This window comes from Oncorhynchus tshawytscha, linkage group LG09 (assembly GCF_018296145.1).
Source record: "Oncorhynchus tshawytscha isolate Ot180627B linkage group LG09, Otsh_v2.0, whole genome shotgun sequence".
Lineage (NCBI taxonomy): Eukaryota > Metazoa > Chordata > Actinopteri > Salmoniformes > Salmonidae > Oncorhynchus > Oncorhynchus tshawytscha.
Window position 1 is genome coordinate 51721353 of NC_056437.1, and position 13151 is coordinate 51734503.

General features: G+C 43.4%; 1 protein-coding gene across 1 annotated transcript in view; it reads right to left on the reverse strand.

Moving 5' to 3' along the window:
* Positions 1-235: 235 nt before the first annotated feature.
* LOC112258103 (PDZ and LIM domain protein 4-like) overlaps positions 236-13151 on the reverse strand; it is a 61515-nt gene continuing 48599 nt past the window's right edge. The window contains exons 4-7 of the mRNA XM_024432222.2: positions 10551-10813; positions 9468-9643; positions 1624-1777; positions 236-964 (exon numbers count right to left, since the gene is read on the reverse strand). Coding sequence (XP_024287990.1) covers positions 760-964; positions 1624-1777; positions 9468-9643; positions 10551-10813 — 798 coding nt within the window. The 3' untranslated portion in view covers positions 236-759. The remainder of the gene's footprint in view (positions 965-1623; positions 1778-9467; positions 9644-10550; positions 10814-13151) is intronic.

Below are 13151 nucleotides of genomic sequence, written 5' to 3' on the forward strand. Positions count from 1 at the left end.
AAAGCGACAAATACGTTCCCTTAGCCAACAACAACTGTCTATTTCAACAAAATGTGCCAAAAAAAACACACTAAACAAATGTATATTATTCCCATATGTTTCTAGATTCACCGGCTTGATTTCAATATTTTCCATGGCCTTGTCCTGCGTCTTTGCTCCCCACAGCTTTTAAAAAGCTGCTACAGTGGAGAGACAAAAGGCTTTCTCATGTGGCACTGGATTGCACTTCAACAGATGTAATAAAGCTGGGGTTCTTTAATTGTAGCAGTAACAGTATGAGAAGCAGTGAAAGATGAATTCCATTCTCAGTCAGGTGCTTGACCCTTTTCCATTCCGCTAACTGTATTGTAGTTGGCAGAGTTAAAAAAAAATAGAAAACCATCCCAAGATGTGAGAGGTCATTCGGTTGAATATTGCTTATGTTTCAACATCATCTAAAAGTGCTGTTTGACAGAAAGAAAAGCCCTCAATCTTAGTTAATTGGTTGATTAAAACATAGTTGTTTTTTCTACTCAGCAGGTGTAAAAATGTTAATCCGTCCGAAATAGGAAGAGTATGCTGTAAGTGTGAAAGAATTAAAGAGACTTAAAACCTCTGGAAACTAAATTTTCCCACTCTCTAGTATCCAACTCTAAACTGATACTTCCTGGCAACAGCTTGGACATGTATTGGAAATGGAACACATCTATACGGGCTGGGAGCTGTGGATAAGACTGCAGGCACATGTCTGAGGGGAGACTGTGTGAGAGTCAGACAAGTTCAGACCAGTTCAACCTTGGAGTTGGGGTAGACGGCGACCACGTCATATCCCTCAGGAGGCTGTACGCGGGCCATGGCGTGGGTCTCACAGTACAAGTTCTCCTCGATGAAGAAGTAGCCCCTCTGCTTGAGGTTCATGCCGCAGTCATCACACATGAAGCACTCTGTGTGGTACAGTTTGTCTCTGGCCTTCACGATGGTTCCCCTATACGGACAGAACATAACCAGGTTGTTAGTGTCGTGTCAAAGATTAGTGGTTTTCAAGGTTATGTAAATAAAGAGCTATTTGATTAGCATTCATTTTCTTATTTAACTATGTCACTGTGCATTCAAGTGACCAGTATTCTATTCATGGATGTGGGTATTTGCATTACCAATAAGGATTACATAGCTTCACAACAGCCAGAACTCATTGGTTGATTTGAATATCCCCTGTATCCGGGCCTTTATCCTAACCACTACTGCCTATAACAGTAGGTAAATGCTTTAGTGCCCTGCCTAAAAAAAACCTGTGTAAACAGTCTATATAACAGATCCATGGTACTAAGCCTCCACAACAGTCTCTTGTTCAAATGACATCGCTGTTTACCCATGGTGCTTTAACAGTGTGAGGATTACCGGCATCTCTGGGTTCCTGAGGAGGAGGGCGTGGCACAGAGGTTTATTCATTCAAAGTGATGTATGGAGATCATTTCCCTCTCTGTTATTAGCTTGGGCCTGTTGGAGCAGGACTAGATAGCATCCCAAATGGCACCCTGTATCACCTGTAGTCTATGGTCAAAAGTAGTGCATTGTATAGGGACTGCGTTGCTATTTGTGACACACTCCTTGTGTGCAGCGTCATCTCTGTTTTTTATGACTTACACTATGCCGTTGCCACAGCGCGTGCACTGGGGGAGTTTCTGTAGGCCGGGCATGGGGCCCATGTGGCCGGGGATGGGGCTGCCCAGTTTAGGGACTGGGGATCGGTCCGGGGACCTAAGGCCTCTCACTCCAGACATGTCAGTAGGGGACACACCTGTGGACACAGACACACAAAATAACACCTCAGTTAAAAAAAATAAAACACATTTTTATAATTAGCATTATTATTTATTAAACTTATATAGCGCAGTTAAGACACGTTTAGATATTGTAAATCAACTTAGTTCCCCCGGGGAGATGTTTCCTCTGGGTACAGCTTCCTGCCCCCAATCGTAATCTACAATATAAGTTGGATAAAATGCAAAACTGACCCAAGATTTAGGGGCAACTTCACCCTATACCAGTATATGAAAGCTAGAAAGGCAGCAGTCAGCCATGGGTGAAAGCATGAAGAATGAATGGTGTTCACACTTGGCTCAAGGAGGCACCAAGGTCAGCTACTGTCCACAACAGAGACATCACCCCTCAGTAAGCACTCTCTTCACTGGTGTGTGTTAAGCTCAGAGGGCATGGCAGGGATACAGGCAGAGGGCAAGGGTGGTGCTCACATGCTGTCAGCCTCTCTACCTCTTTCTCTCACTACCATACCCTCCCCTCCCCTCTCTCTCTCTGTACTGTATTACCTACAGTATCGCTCCCCCTCCCCATACCTCTATCTTCCTTTCCATAGCTCTACCTCTCACTCTCTATCTATCTCCCTCCATTCACATTTCAGGGATGCCAGGGCTGATGTGAGATCCTGGCACATAGCAGAAACACATCAATTAGGAGAGGAGAGAGAGGCAGCTGCCTGGCAGAGCAAATATTTCACATTAAGGAGCAGATCATCATCACACCAGAGTGCCACAATCACACTCTCCCTGAACCACGGAGTGATGAGGTGCCAGCAGGCTCCATTGACCCAGCACGCCACTGCCTCTGGCATGGCCTACCCATCACACTGGTGAACTATCTGGCACAAAGAAGTTTACATCTCTCCAACACTTAAACACTAATGCTTTGACCGTTTAAAAGGTTGGAGTAATAACGGGGTCTATTTTTACTGTAATAATCGCTGTATTCAGCCTGGTCTCATAGCCTAGACGTAACATAGTAAATGTAATTCCGGGACACTCAAATTAGTATATGTTATATTTGGTGTGGTTACATAAGACAGATGCTTACTTAAGGCAAGAATGGAAGTAGGGTGGTTGGTCGGGGGGGATGGGTAGACGTATAACGCAATGTCTAGCAACCCAAAGGTTGCATGTTTGAATCTCATCATGGACAACTTTAGCATTAGCAACTTTACAACTACTTAGTACTTTTAGTAACTTTGCAACTACATTTCATTAATAAAATAATGATAAAAAAATAATTTTTCAAAATGCAGATGTTGATTTAGTTATGGATCCATAACGAATTACTATGAAAATAAATATCACTGATTTACAGAAATATTGGAACAAAGTTGTCTAATGAAGGCAAACAATTTACAATTTACAATCCTGTAGCCTACTCCCGACTGTCACGTTGTACAGTGCCATATTTTCTATTCCATCCTATTCCATTTTGTTTTTCCTCTGAAGAGAAATACCGTAATATTAATCAAATTAAGCCATTTTTGAAAAAATCAATCCCGTCTACTATGTTATTACAAAAAAAGTTTTACATTCTCTGGTAATGCAAATACGGAATACTATCAAACGCTTCTGAAAGATGCCCTCTGGTGGTCAAACTAGGATTAACTTGCAGTAACAGAAAAAAATGTCTGACAATTAAATGACGTGCCACAGAATGAGTGTGCCGCAGTGTGAAGCAACTTTTTAAAGGAGGAACCACTGTAGCATGTTAGCTAACTGATAAGAGAATTTTGTTCTCAAGGTACATAAACCCAATTTAATTGTATTACTCAGTCCGAAAACCAGAATTTGTAAGATCCTGGTCGAATGAAACAGACGGAGGCCCAGCTAAAATAGTCAAAAAGGTTTATTCACGGGAACGTTCTAAAGTCAAGAATACAAAACAATTAATTTTATACTGACTTCTCACGCCCACACATTCACACAACCATATGCACACACATACACACAACCATACACACAAACATACGCACACACAAACAGACGCACACAATGTCCTGCTAAGCACACACTGCCTCACTACCCAGCCGACAGAGATTAGTGACCTTGTCCTTGAGACGTACTCCCCGTTCTCTCCCAAACCTCTAGTCAGGTCGGCACCAAGCTCAGACAGTCTATGTATACAATACCATAAAGACATATTGTTTTACCCTAATTCTGACTAGGACTACACATTTATTGATTATGATTTTATACATTCTAATCAATTCCATACAATTATATGTTTCAGGGCGGAATATTCTAATCATTCAATTAACAGATAATTCTCAACTAACACTAACCCTTCCCGTAACCTTAACCCTTTACCGAACTCCTAGCCCTAAATTTAACCCTAACCTTAACCATTAACCCTAACCCCTAGCCTAGCTAATGTTAGCCACCTAGTAAATGTTAGCGACAAAAACATGGAATTCATAACATATCATACTTTTTGCAAATTCGTTAACATATTGTACAAATTCGTAACATATTGTACGATTTGAAATTCATAAAATATTGCAATAATTGCAATTTGTATAATATCATAGGTAATGGTTAATGGACAGCCACAAATTAATACATACCATACGAAACTTAGCGGATCATACTAACTGGAGTGTCCCGGATTTACATTTACTACGTTCAGGTTGAGTCCAGGTTACTGCATTACCTTCAGATTGTTTAACTTGGGTCAAACGTTTCGGGTAGCCTTCCACAAGCTTCCCACAATAAATTGAGTGAATTTTGGCCCATTCCTCCTGACAGAGCTGGTGTAACTGAGTCAGGTTTGTAGGCCTACTTGCTCGCACACACTTTTTCAGTTCTGCCCACAAATTTGTTATAGGATTGAGGTCAGAGCTTTGTGATGACCACTCCAATACCTTGTTGTCCTTAAGCCACTTTGCCACAACTTTGGAAGTATGCTTGGGGTCACTGGTCCATTTGTAAGACCCATTTGTGACCAAGCTTCCTGAAGACCCATTTGCGACCAAACTTCCTGACTGATGTCTTGAGATGTTGCTTCAATATATCCACAGAATGTTCCACTCTCATGATGCCATCTATTTTGTGAAGTGCACCAGTCCCTCCTGCAGCAAAGCACCCCCACAACATGCTGCTGCCAACCCCCGTGCTTCATGGTTGGGAAGGTGTTCTTCGGATTGCAAGCCTCTCCCTTTTTCCTCCAAACATAACGATGGTCATTATGGCCAACCAGTTCTATTTATGTTTCATCAGACTAGAGGACATTTCTACAAAAAGTACAATCTTTGTACCCATGTGCAGTTGCAAATCATAGTCTGGCTTTTTTATGGCGGTTATGGAGCAGTGGCTTCTTCCTTGCTGAGTGGCCTTACAGGTTATGTCGATATAGGACTCGTTTTACTATGGATATAGATACAGTACTTTTAGACCTGTTTCCTCCAGCATCTTCACAAGGTCCTTTGCTGTTGTTCTGGGATTGATTTGCACTTTTCGCACCAAAGTATGTTCATCTCTAGGAGACAGAACGCATCTCCTTCCTGAGCGGTATGACGGCTGCGTGGTCCCATGGTGTTTATACTTGCGTACTATTGTTTGTACAGATGAATGTGGTACCTTCAGGCATTTGTAAATTGCTCCCAAGGATGAACCAGACTTGTGGAGGTCTACAATTTTATTTCTGAAGTCTTGGCTGATTTCTTTTGATGTTTCTATGATGTCAAGCAAAGAGGCACTGAGTTTGAAAGTAGGCCTTGAAATACATCCACATGTATACCTCAAATAGGCTAATTAAAATCATTTGAGTCAATCAGAAGCTTCTAAAGCCATGACATCATTTTCTGGAATTTTCCAAGCTGTTTAAAGACACAGTCAACTTAGTGTATGTAAACTTCTGACCCACTGGAATTGTGAAACAGTGAATTATAAGTGACTTAATCTGTCTGTAAACAATTGTTGGAAAAAGTACTTGTGTCATGCACGAAGTAGATATCCTAACCAACTTGCCAAAACTTCAACTGTATACAAGACTAAGATTGAATCTTACTAAACTGTCTCTGACCCTCATCGGGTGTGGCAGGGCTTGCAAACTATTACAGCCTACAAAGGGAATCCCAGCTGCGAGCTGCCCAGTGACGCTAGCCTACCAGACGGGTTAATTGCTTTTTATGCTCGCTTTGAGGCAAGCAACACTGATGCATGCATGAGAGCACCATTTGTTCCAGACGACTGTGTGATCATGCTGTCCGTAGCAGATGTAAGACCTTTAAACAGGTCAACATTCACAAGGACGCGGGGCAAGATAGATTACCAGGACGCGTACTCAGAGCATCCGTGGACCAACAGGCAAGTGTCTTCACTGACATTTTCAACCTCTCCCTGACTGACAATGTAATAGCTACATGTTTCAAGCAGACCACTACGTGCCTGTGCCCAAGAACGCCAAGGTGACGTGCCTAAATGACTACCGCAACATAGTACTCACGTCTATAGCCATGAAGTGCTTTGAAAGGCTGGTCATGGCTCACATCAACACCATTATCCTGGAAACACTAGATCCAATTCACATACCACCCCAATAGATACACAGATGATGCAATCTCTATTGCACTCCACACTGCCCTTTCCCACCTGGACAAAAGCAATACCTATGAGAGAATGCTGTTCAGTGACTACAGCCCAGCGTTCAACACCATAGTGCCCACAAAGCTAATCACTGAGCTAAAGACCCTGGTACTAAACACCCCGCTCTGTAACTGCATCCTGGACTTCCTGACTGGCTGCCCCCAGGTGGTAAGGGTAGGCAACAACACATCTGCCATGCTGTTCCTCAACACGTGGGCCCCTCAGGGGTGCGTGCTTATTTCCCCCCTGTACTCCCCGAGCACAACTCTAGCACCATCCTTAAGTTTGCTGAAGACACAACAGTGGTAGGCCTGATCAACGACAACGATGAGACAGTGTATATGGAGGAGATCACATTGTGGTGCCAGGACAACAACCTTTCCATAAATGTGAGCAAGACAAAAGAGACGATAATGGACTACAGGAAGAGGACGGCCAAACACACCCCCATTCACATCAATGACGCTGTAGTGGAGCGGGTCAGGAGCTTTAAGTTCCTTTGTGTCCACATCACCAACAAACTGTCATGGTCCTAACACACCAAGACAGTCATGAAGAGGGCACAACAAGGCCTATTACCCCTCAGAAGACTGAAAAGATCTGAGGTTCCCAGATCCTCAAAAAGTTTTACAGCTGCACCATCAAGTTGCTTCACCGCCTGATATGGCAAATACTCGACATCAAACTATAAGGCACTACAGAGGGTAGTGCATATGGCCCAGTACATCACTGGGGCCAAGCTTCCTGCCACCCAGGACCTCTATACTAGGCAGTGTCAGGGGAAGGCCTAAAAGATTGTCAATGACTCCCGCCACCCAAGTCATAGACGGTTCTCTCTGCTACCATACGGCAAGTTGTGACAGAACACCAAGTCTAGGCCCAAAAGGCTCCTTAACAGCTTCTACTCCCAAGACGTAAGACTGCTGAACAATTAATCAAATGGCCAACCGGAATATTTGTATTGACGCCCCCTTTTATTTTTACACTGCTGCTACTCACTGTTTTTTATGGACACATAGTCAGTTTACCTCTACCTACCTATACACATAACTTAAATTACCTTGACTAACCTATATCCCCGCACACTGACTCGGCACCGGTACCCACAGTATATAGCCTTGTCATTGTTATTTTTTATTGTGTATGTTTATTTATTTTCGTTCATTTACTAAATATTTCCTTATCTCTTATTTTGATGTTTGTTAAGGGCTTGTAAGTATGCATTTCACGCTACGATCTACACCTGTTGTATTCGGCACGTGTGACAAATACAAATTGATTTGTGCACAACACATCAGCTGTCTGTGACCAGGTGAGAAAACCTTTCCAAGCCAAACCTTCATATCGTAATCGGTAAATACTACAAACAGCTTACATCGTTGTCAACATACCTATTAGAACTAATGCGTTAGTAAACACGTTACAATCATGCTGTACAGTGTACAGTTAGTAGCAAACAATTTAGCAGTTACACCGGAGGGGCCCGGTGGCAATAAATTAATAAAACCAAAAGCTTACCTTAACGTGGAAGAGTTCCCGTGTTGGATAGCCATAACCAGCTAGCTAAACATAGCATCCTTCTCTTTTTGAGCCGGGTATTTGAGTAGGCTAAACTAGCTTCATTCACAAAGACTACTGACAAGTCTATATTAATAAAGGTCATAGCAAGTGATCCCCCTAATCTGTACTAAAAAGGGAGTTTCCACCCATTTATCTTAGTTATTAGAGCAGCTTTTTATAAAACAGATAGCTACCCACAATGGCTATTGGGGGTCACATTTCTGAATAAACAGACAAACAAAATAAACATGCTGTAACCTTGTCTTTATTTCTCATTTTCTTACAGTTGGTTCAACTACAGGCAGTACAATGTGCTCATCACATCTGCTCATCCTCAAAAGTAAAGCACATTGTAAATACATGATCGCTTCCCTCCGATTTCTGTCTTCGACAGTATCTTTGACCACTATAAGTGGTGGATTCTTCAGTGATTGGTATAGCTGGGGAGTTCAGTGTAATAATAAGCTGGGAATCTCATCATGCAAACGTCTCCTCTCCTCTTGTTTTCACCTTCGCACTGTCTGACACCACAGATGGTCAAATCAGTGCCTGTGGGGCTATATCATAACAGCGCCTCATGTTTGCGCTCCATTGAAATCCCAGGGATGCCGACATTTTCAAAACAAGAGCGTCTTCCTTTTAAAGGATGAGGATTGACAATATCACATGCAGTCAAATGCCCCTCTCCGTCTAAATGTCAAAGCTGAGCTGAGAAAGAGAAAAAAACTCCTTCAGCAGAAGATAATGCAAGCATTCCCACAGACGGAGAGCAACAACCAGAAACAGGCAGACAGAGCTTTAGGGCGAGTCTTGTATAAGCCCCAAGGTGTGTAAGCATCGCACCAGAAGCTTAAACCCAGTGTCCATGACGCCTTTTGCGGTCGTGAAAAAAATAACAACTGTGCAGGAGGGAATCGGTGCCGATGAATCTAATTCTGTTAAAACCGTTGACTTTTTGCTCTTCCTTAATCCCTTTTCACACCTGCAAGTGACTAGCACCAAATTCAAAGAATAACAGGGCACTGGTGTTGATACAAAACCATCTCAATGATCCCCAACAGACAGCATGACTTGTTCCTGGGGATAAGCCTGTCTGTTTGGGTTCTCCTTGAAGAGGTGAGATCTGGCCACGACCCTGACGAAAACAACACATTACTTCTAAGGAAAACGGTGAAAAAAGTTTGAAAGAAACACCAGGAAGTCATATTTCTCGGTTTTATTGTCTTTCATAAGGCTGTTGCGGTAAACTTTCTCCCCCCCCCCCCCTTTATCATTTGACTTCCACCTCTCTCGGCCTATAAAAGGAAAACTATGCCAACGCTCCCTCTCCTCTCAGGGACAACACGTGCTACAGTGCACACACAGTCATGTGGCTGGAAAACATCACACGCTCCACTTGCAGAAGAAAACTATTTAGCTCAAATATACAAACATATATTTAGCATACATAAACAAGCATGTTGTTTAGGTAAACTGTTGGGTGAATGGAGACTCGTATAGAGCAACAAATAAGGGTACCTCCATCCTCTGCCTCCAATATGCCTTGTAGGTATTTGAAGGAGCCGGATTGTTTGGGTGCGGAGACTGGCTCCTCTGTGTCTTGCAGCATCTTGTACACATCTGACTCTGTGGTGACTTCAAAACTATGACCGTTTCCATTACGGCCCATAGGAGAACGCATCGGAGGCTCAGGGCTGAAAGAGACGAAGACAAACAAATAAAGTTGTTTTCAGTTTGAATTCCGTGTGACCAACAGCTGCGCTGTTCATTGATTTAATTTGTGAATGCTGTGACTTGATTTGGGGGTAAAACAAATGCAGTTTAAAGAAGGGAAAGGGAAAAGGGGATGCCTAGTCAGTAGTACTGAGATCTAGAGTACAACACATGAAAACATGATACAACACTTATTTCCAATGTGGTCCTCACACATATTCACACTGACATATTCACACTGACATATTCACACTGACATATTCACACTGACATATTCACACTGACATATTCACACTGACATATTCACACTGACATATTCACAATGACATATTCACATTGACATATTCACACTGACATATTCACATTGACATATTCACACTGACATATTCACATTGACATGGTGCATCTACCAGAATATCTTGAAATGACTGTAGTCTCCGGACCTTTTTTTCCATTGAAGTAAACTATGCTGCAGGTTCATCCATTCCACCTTGGTATTCCTAGTCCAAACAGGAGATAGACCCCATTTGCTGTTCACAGTCTTTCCACAAAACCCACCAGAAAGAATCCTCAAGCTCCATTATGCCAATAGTGCATAACATTAAGCACTGCTCTGTGAATATCAGCACGGCTGATCTATATTTTCTGATCCTGTCAAGATACAGTGCACTTGGTCTTCCTCCACTCTGGAGGGACCCTACAAGGTAAACTTCACTGTGAGGCCCTGGGAGGGCTTGGGAGGGGGAAACGTGTGCAGTCAGCACAAACAGCAGGGCCCAGAGGACATCTCTGGGCGCTGTAGGTTGTAGCCTAGGAGAACACACACATTTATCACACATCCGAGAGACCACGCGATAACAAATGGATTTTCCACTCCACATGCCTTACCTGTGAGGAGACCCTAGGCTCAGGCCGCTCATTTGTTTTGGCAAGACCCTGTCTCTGTCTCCGTTGCTGCCGTTGTTGTGTACGTACAGGCTGGCTGGGTTGTTGTACTGCGCATGGTTGGACTGCTTGGAGGTGCCGTTGTTGAGGTGCGGCAGCTCGGGAGTGTAGGAGGGTTTTCGGCTGTAACCGCTGCTGTTGCTCCCCCTGCTGTAGCTGCTGCTGTAACCACTGGTCATTGGTCCAGTGCTAATGGGTCGGAAATTCTAGAGAAGGAAAGAGCAGAGGAGTCATTAAGAAAAGTATGGTTATTCCCAATGCACTTCTATGTCGTTGTCATAGTCTATTCATGGCAACATTAAGGTGACTGTTGGCACAGAGGCAAAAACATTTTGCATGGACCTGTGTCAGCTATCCAATGACGTAACCAAATATGAACTGCAGACTTCCATGAACTACACTGATATTGCGTGTGACATGCGTGGTCATTTCTCCAGCCAAGCCACAGATAAGGATGGGTTGCAACATTTTGTTTACGTCATCACTTTTCTAATGGCTGGTTTTAGTGGTATGACTGTCATCCAAAATATAGTGACTTAAAGGCTGTTGTGGGCTGCACACAATCTTAGATCCTCTGTAAATATGTAATCTAAACTGGAGTGACTTGTTTAACGGTTGTGCAATGAGAGTACTGGAGACAAAGTTGTCATCCCTCACAGCTAGCCTGTTGATTAACCTGTGTGTGCACATTGAGTGTTGGGTTAGTTTGAGTGGTTGGCCCCAGGAAGCGGAGGTTCACAGACTCTCCAGGCAGGCAGGCAGCAGATGGCCTGGTCTTTGTTCCCTGGCCCAGACCACCCATGCCTGGGCCATCGCTAATCACCACTCTGCTGAGCCCTTGATCCCACACCCCACAGCCCTACCCCAAGCTGCTTCGCCAACCCTGGGCTTGGTCCATAACTCCAAGCCGTGTCCCCTCTCGGCAACAACAGTAAAAGAGAGGCCGAGCAAACATTTGAGTGTATTGTATTACCAAGTGTTCCTGCAGCGACAGTAAACTTGGCCTTTTTACGACGGGTGGATGGATTCCAGCGCCTCCTTCAAACAGTTACAATAGAAGCCACAGAGCCCTCAGATCACCAAGGGGAAGAGGGACAGGACTGCTGAAAGGCTTGGCAAACACCTTGGCTATACCATACCCTAATGAGAGTGAGTGCAGATAACATCAGTGATGATTTGCTGTGTCAAGCACGGAAAAATGAACACAAACGTTTTGATGTTGCCTATTTACAGTAGAGTGGTCGTTTTCACATGAACAGATGGAGCTAGGGAGAGGTAGAGAGAAAAGCCGGCTTCAAATCCTTGGCACAAGGGCCGGCGCCAGAACGAATCAGTTGGACGGCTATTTGATTTCCATAGGGGGCATGTTTTCTTCACTGGACTTCCCATGTGTGCATGCGCTTGCTTGTGCACACATTTTTTAAATACCATAGGCGGAGTTTCAAGTTTGGGAAAGCTTACAACGTATACTACCATTTCTACCAATCTGCGTGCCAATTATGGTTTTCACATGTGCATTTTCGTTTCAATAACAACTTTTTCATTTTTCAAAGTCGTCGTCATGTGGTTAGTCAGAAGAATCTGAATTAAAATGATACAAATCTAAAAGTAAAACTTAAACTAATGTGAGAGCACCAACCTCTGCCATATAGACACATTGATAAACCGTGATCCCATTGGCGGCTAAGGAAATGGAACTGTATTCTGGGCCCTGTATTCTAGTTCTCTCGCCAGTGAGCTCTGGACAGACAGCTGTTTTTCTGCAAGGGAAACATGTTCAGGTATTTAATGACTTTTCTGCAAATGGCTGCATTTCAATCCTCCGCATCCGCCGATATTGCCCTTCCGCATCCGCAATGAAAGGTGGCAGAGCTAGAGTAGTGTTTGTCAGACCATGAAACTTCCTGAAAATCTATCTTCTCACAAAAACACCCGTAGCGTTCAAACAGTCTACAAAGTTTTATGGACACCATTGAAATATGAGACTCTTATGAACACGATGGCATTCTCCGTTTTGTTCTAGGATCCCTACAAGCCTCACAAGACTTGTCTAAAGTCGGTACAGCCTCTTCTGCTAACTTCTGCCTGTAGTGTCCGAATGGTTTGGGCTACAAAGTATTATGACCATTCTATTGAATGTTGAGACTCTTACGAACACGATGTCATTCTCTGCTTTGATCTAGGGCGCCCACAAGCCTCAGAAGCCCCAAAAATGACTCTGTTTTTGCACGTGTTTCTGTTGGAATGACGAAGCATGTTATAGAGCTTACTGTCTCACGTGGGAAAAGGTCACACCTCCGCATTATCATGCTGCTGTGCTGTTTGTTGCGACTTGGCTATCTGCCAAACTTAGTTTGTTACTGTTAACGGTCCAATCAAAACTCTTCATTTAACACATTTACCAACGTCTTAGTTTTTTCCACGCTCAACTTTTTCCATTCAACTTTTTCACCCCGGACGCTTTCGTACCTGGATACCAACAACCGAGCCAGGCTACCAAGAGCTCAACTCATACAACGGTCTCTATAGAACTACTATTGAACT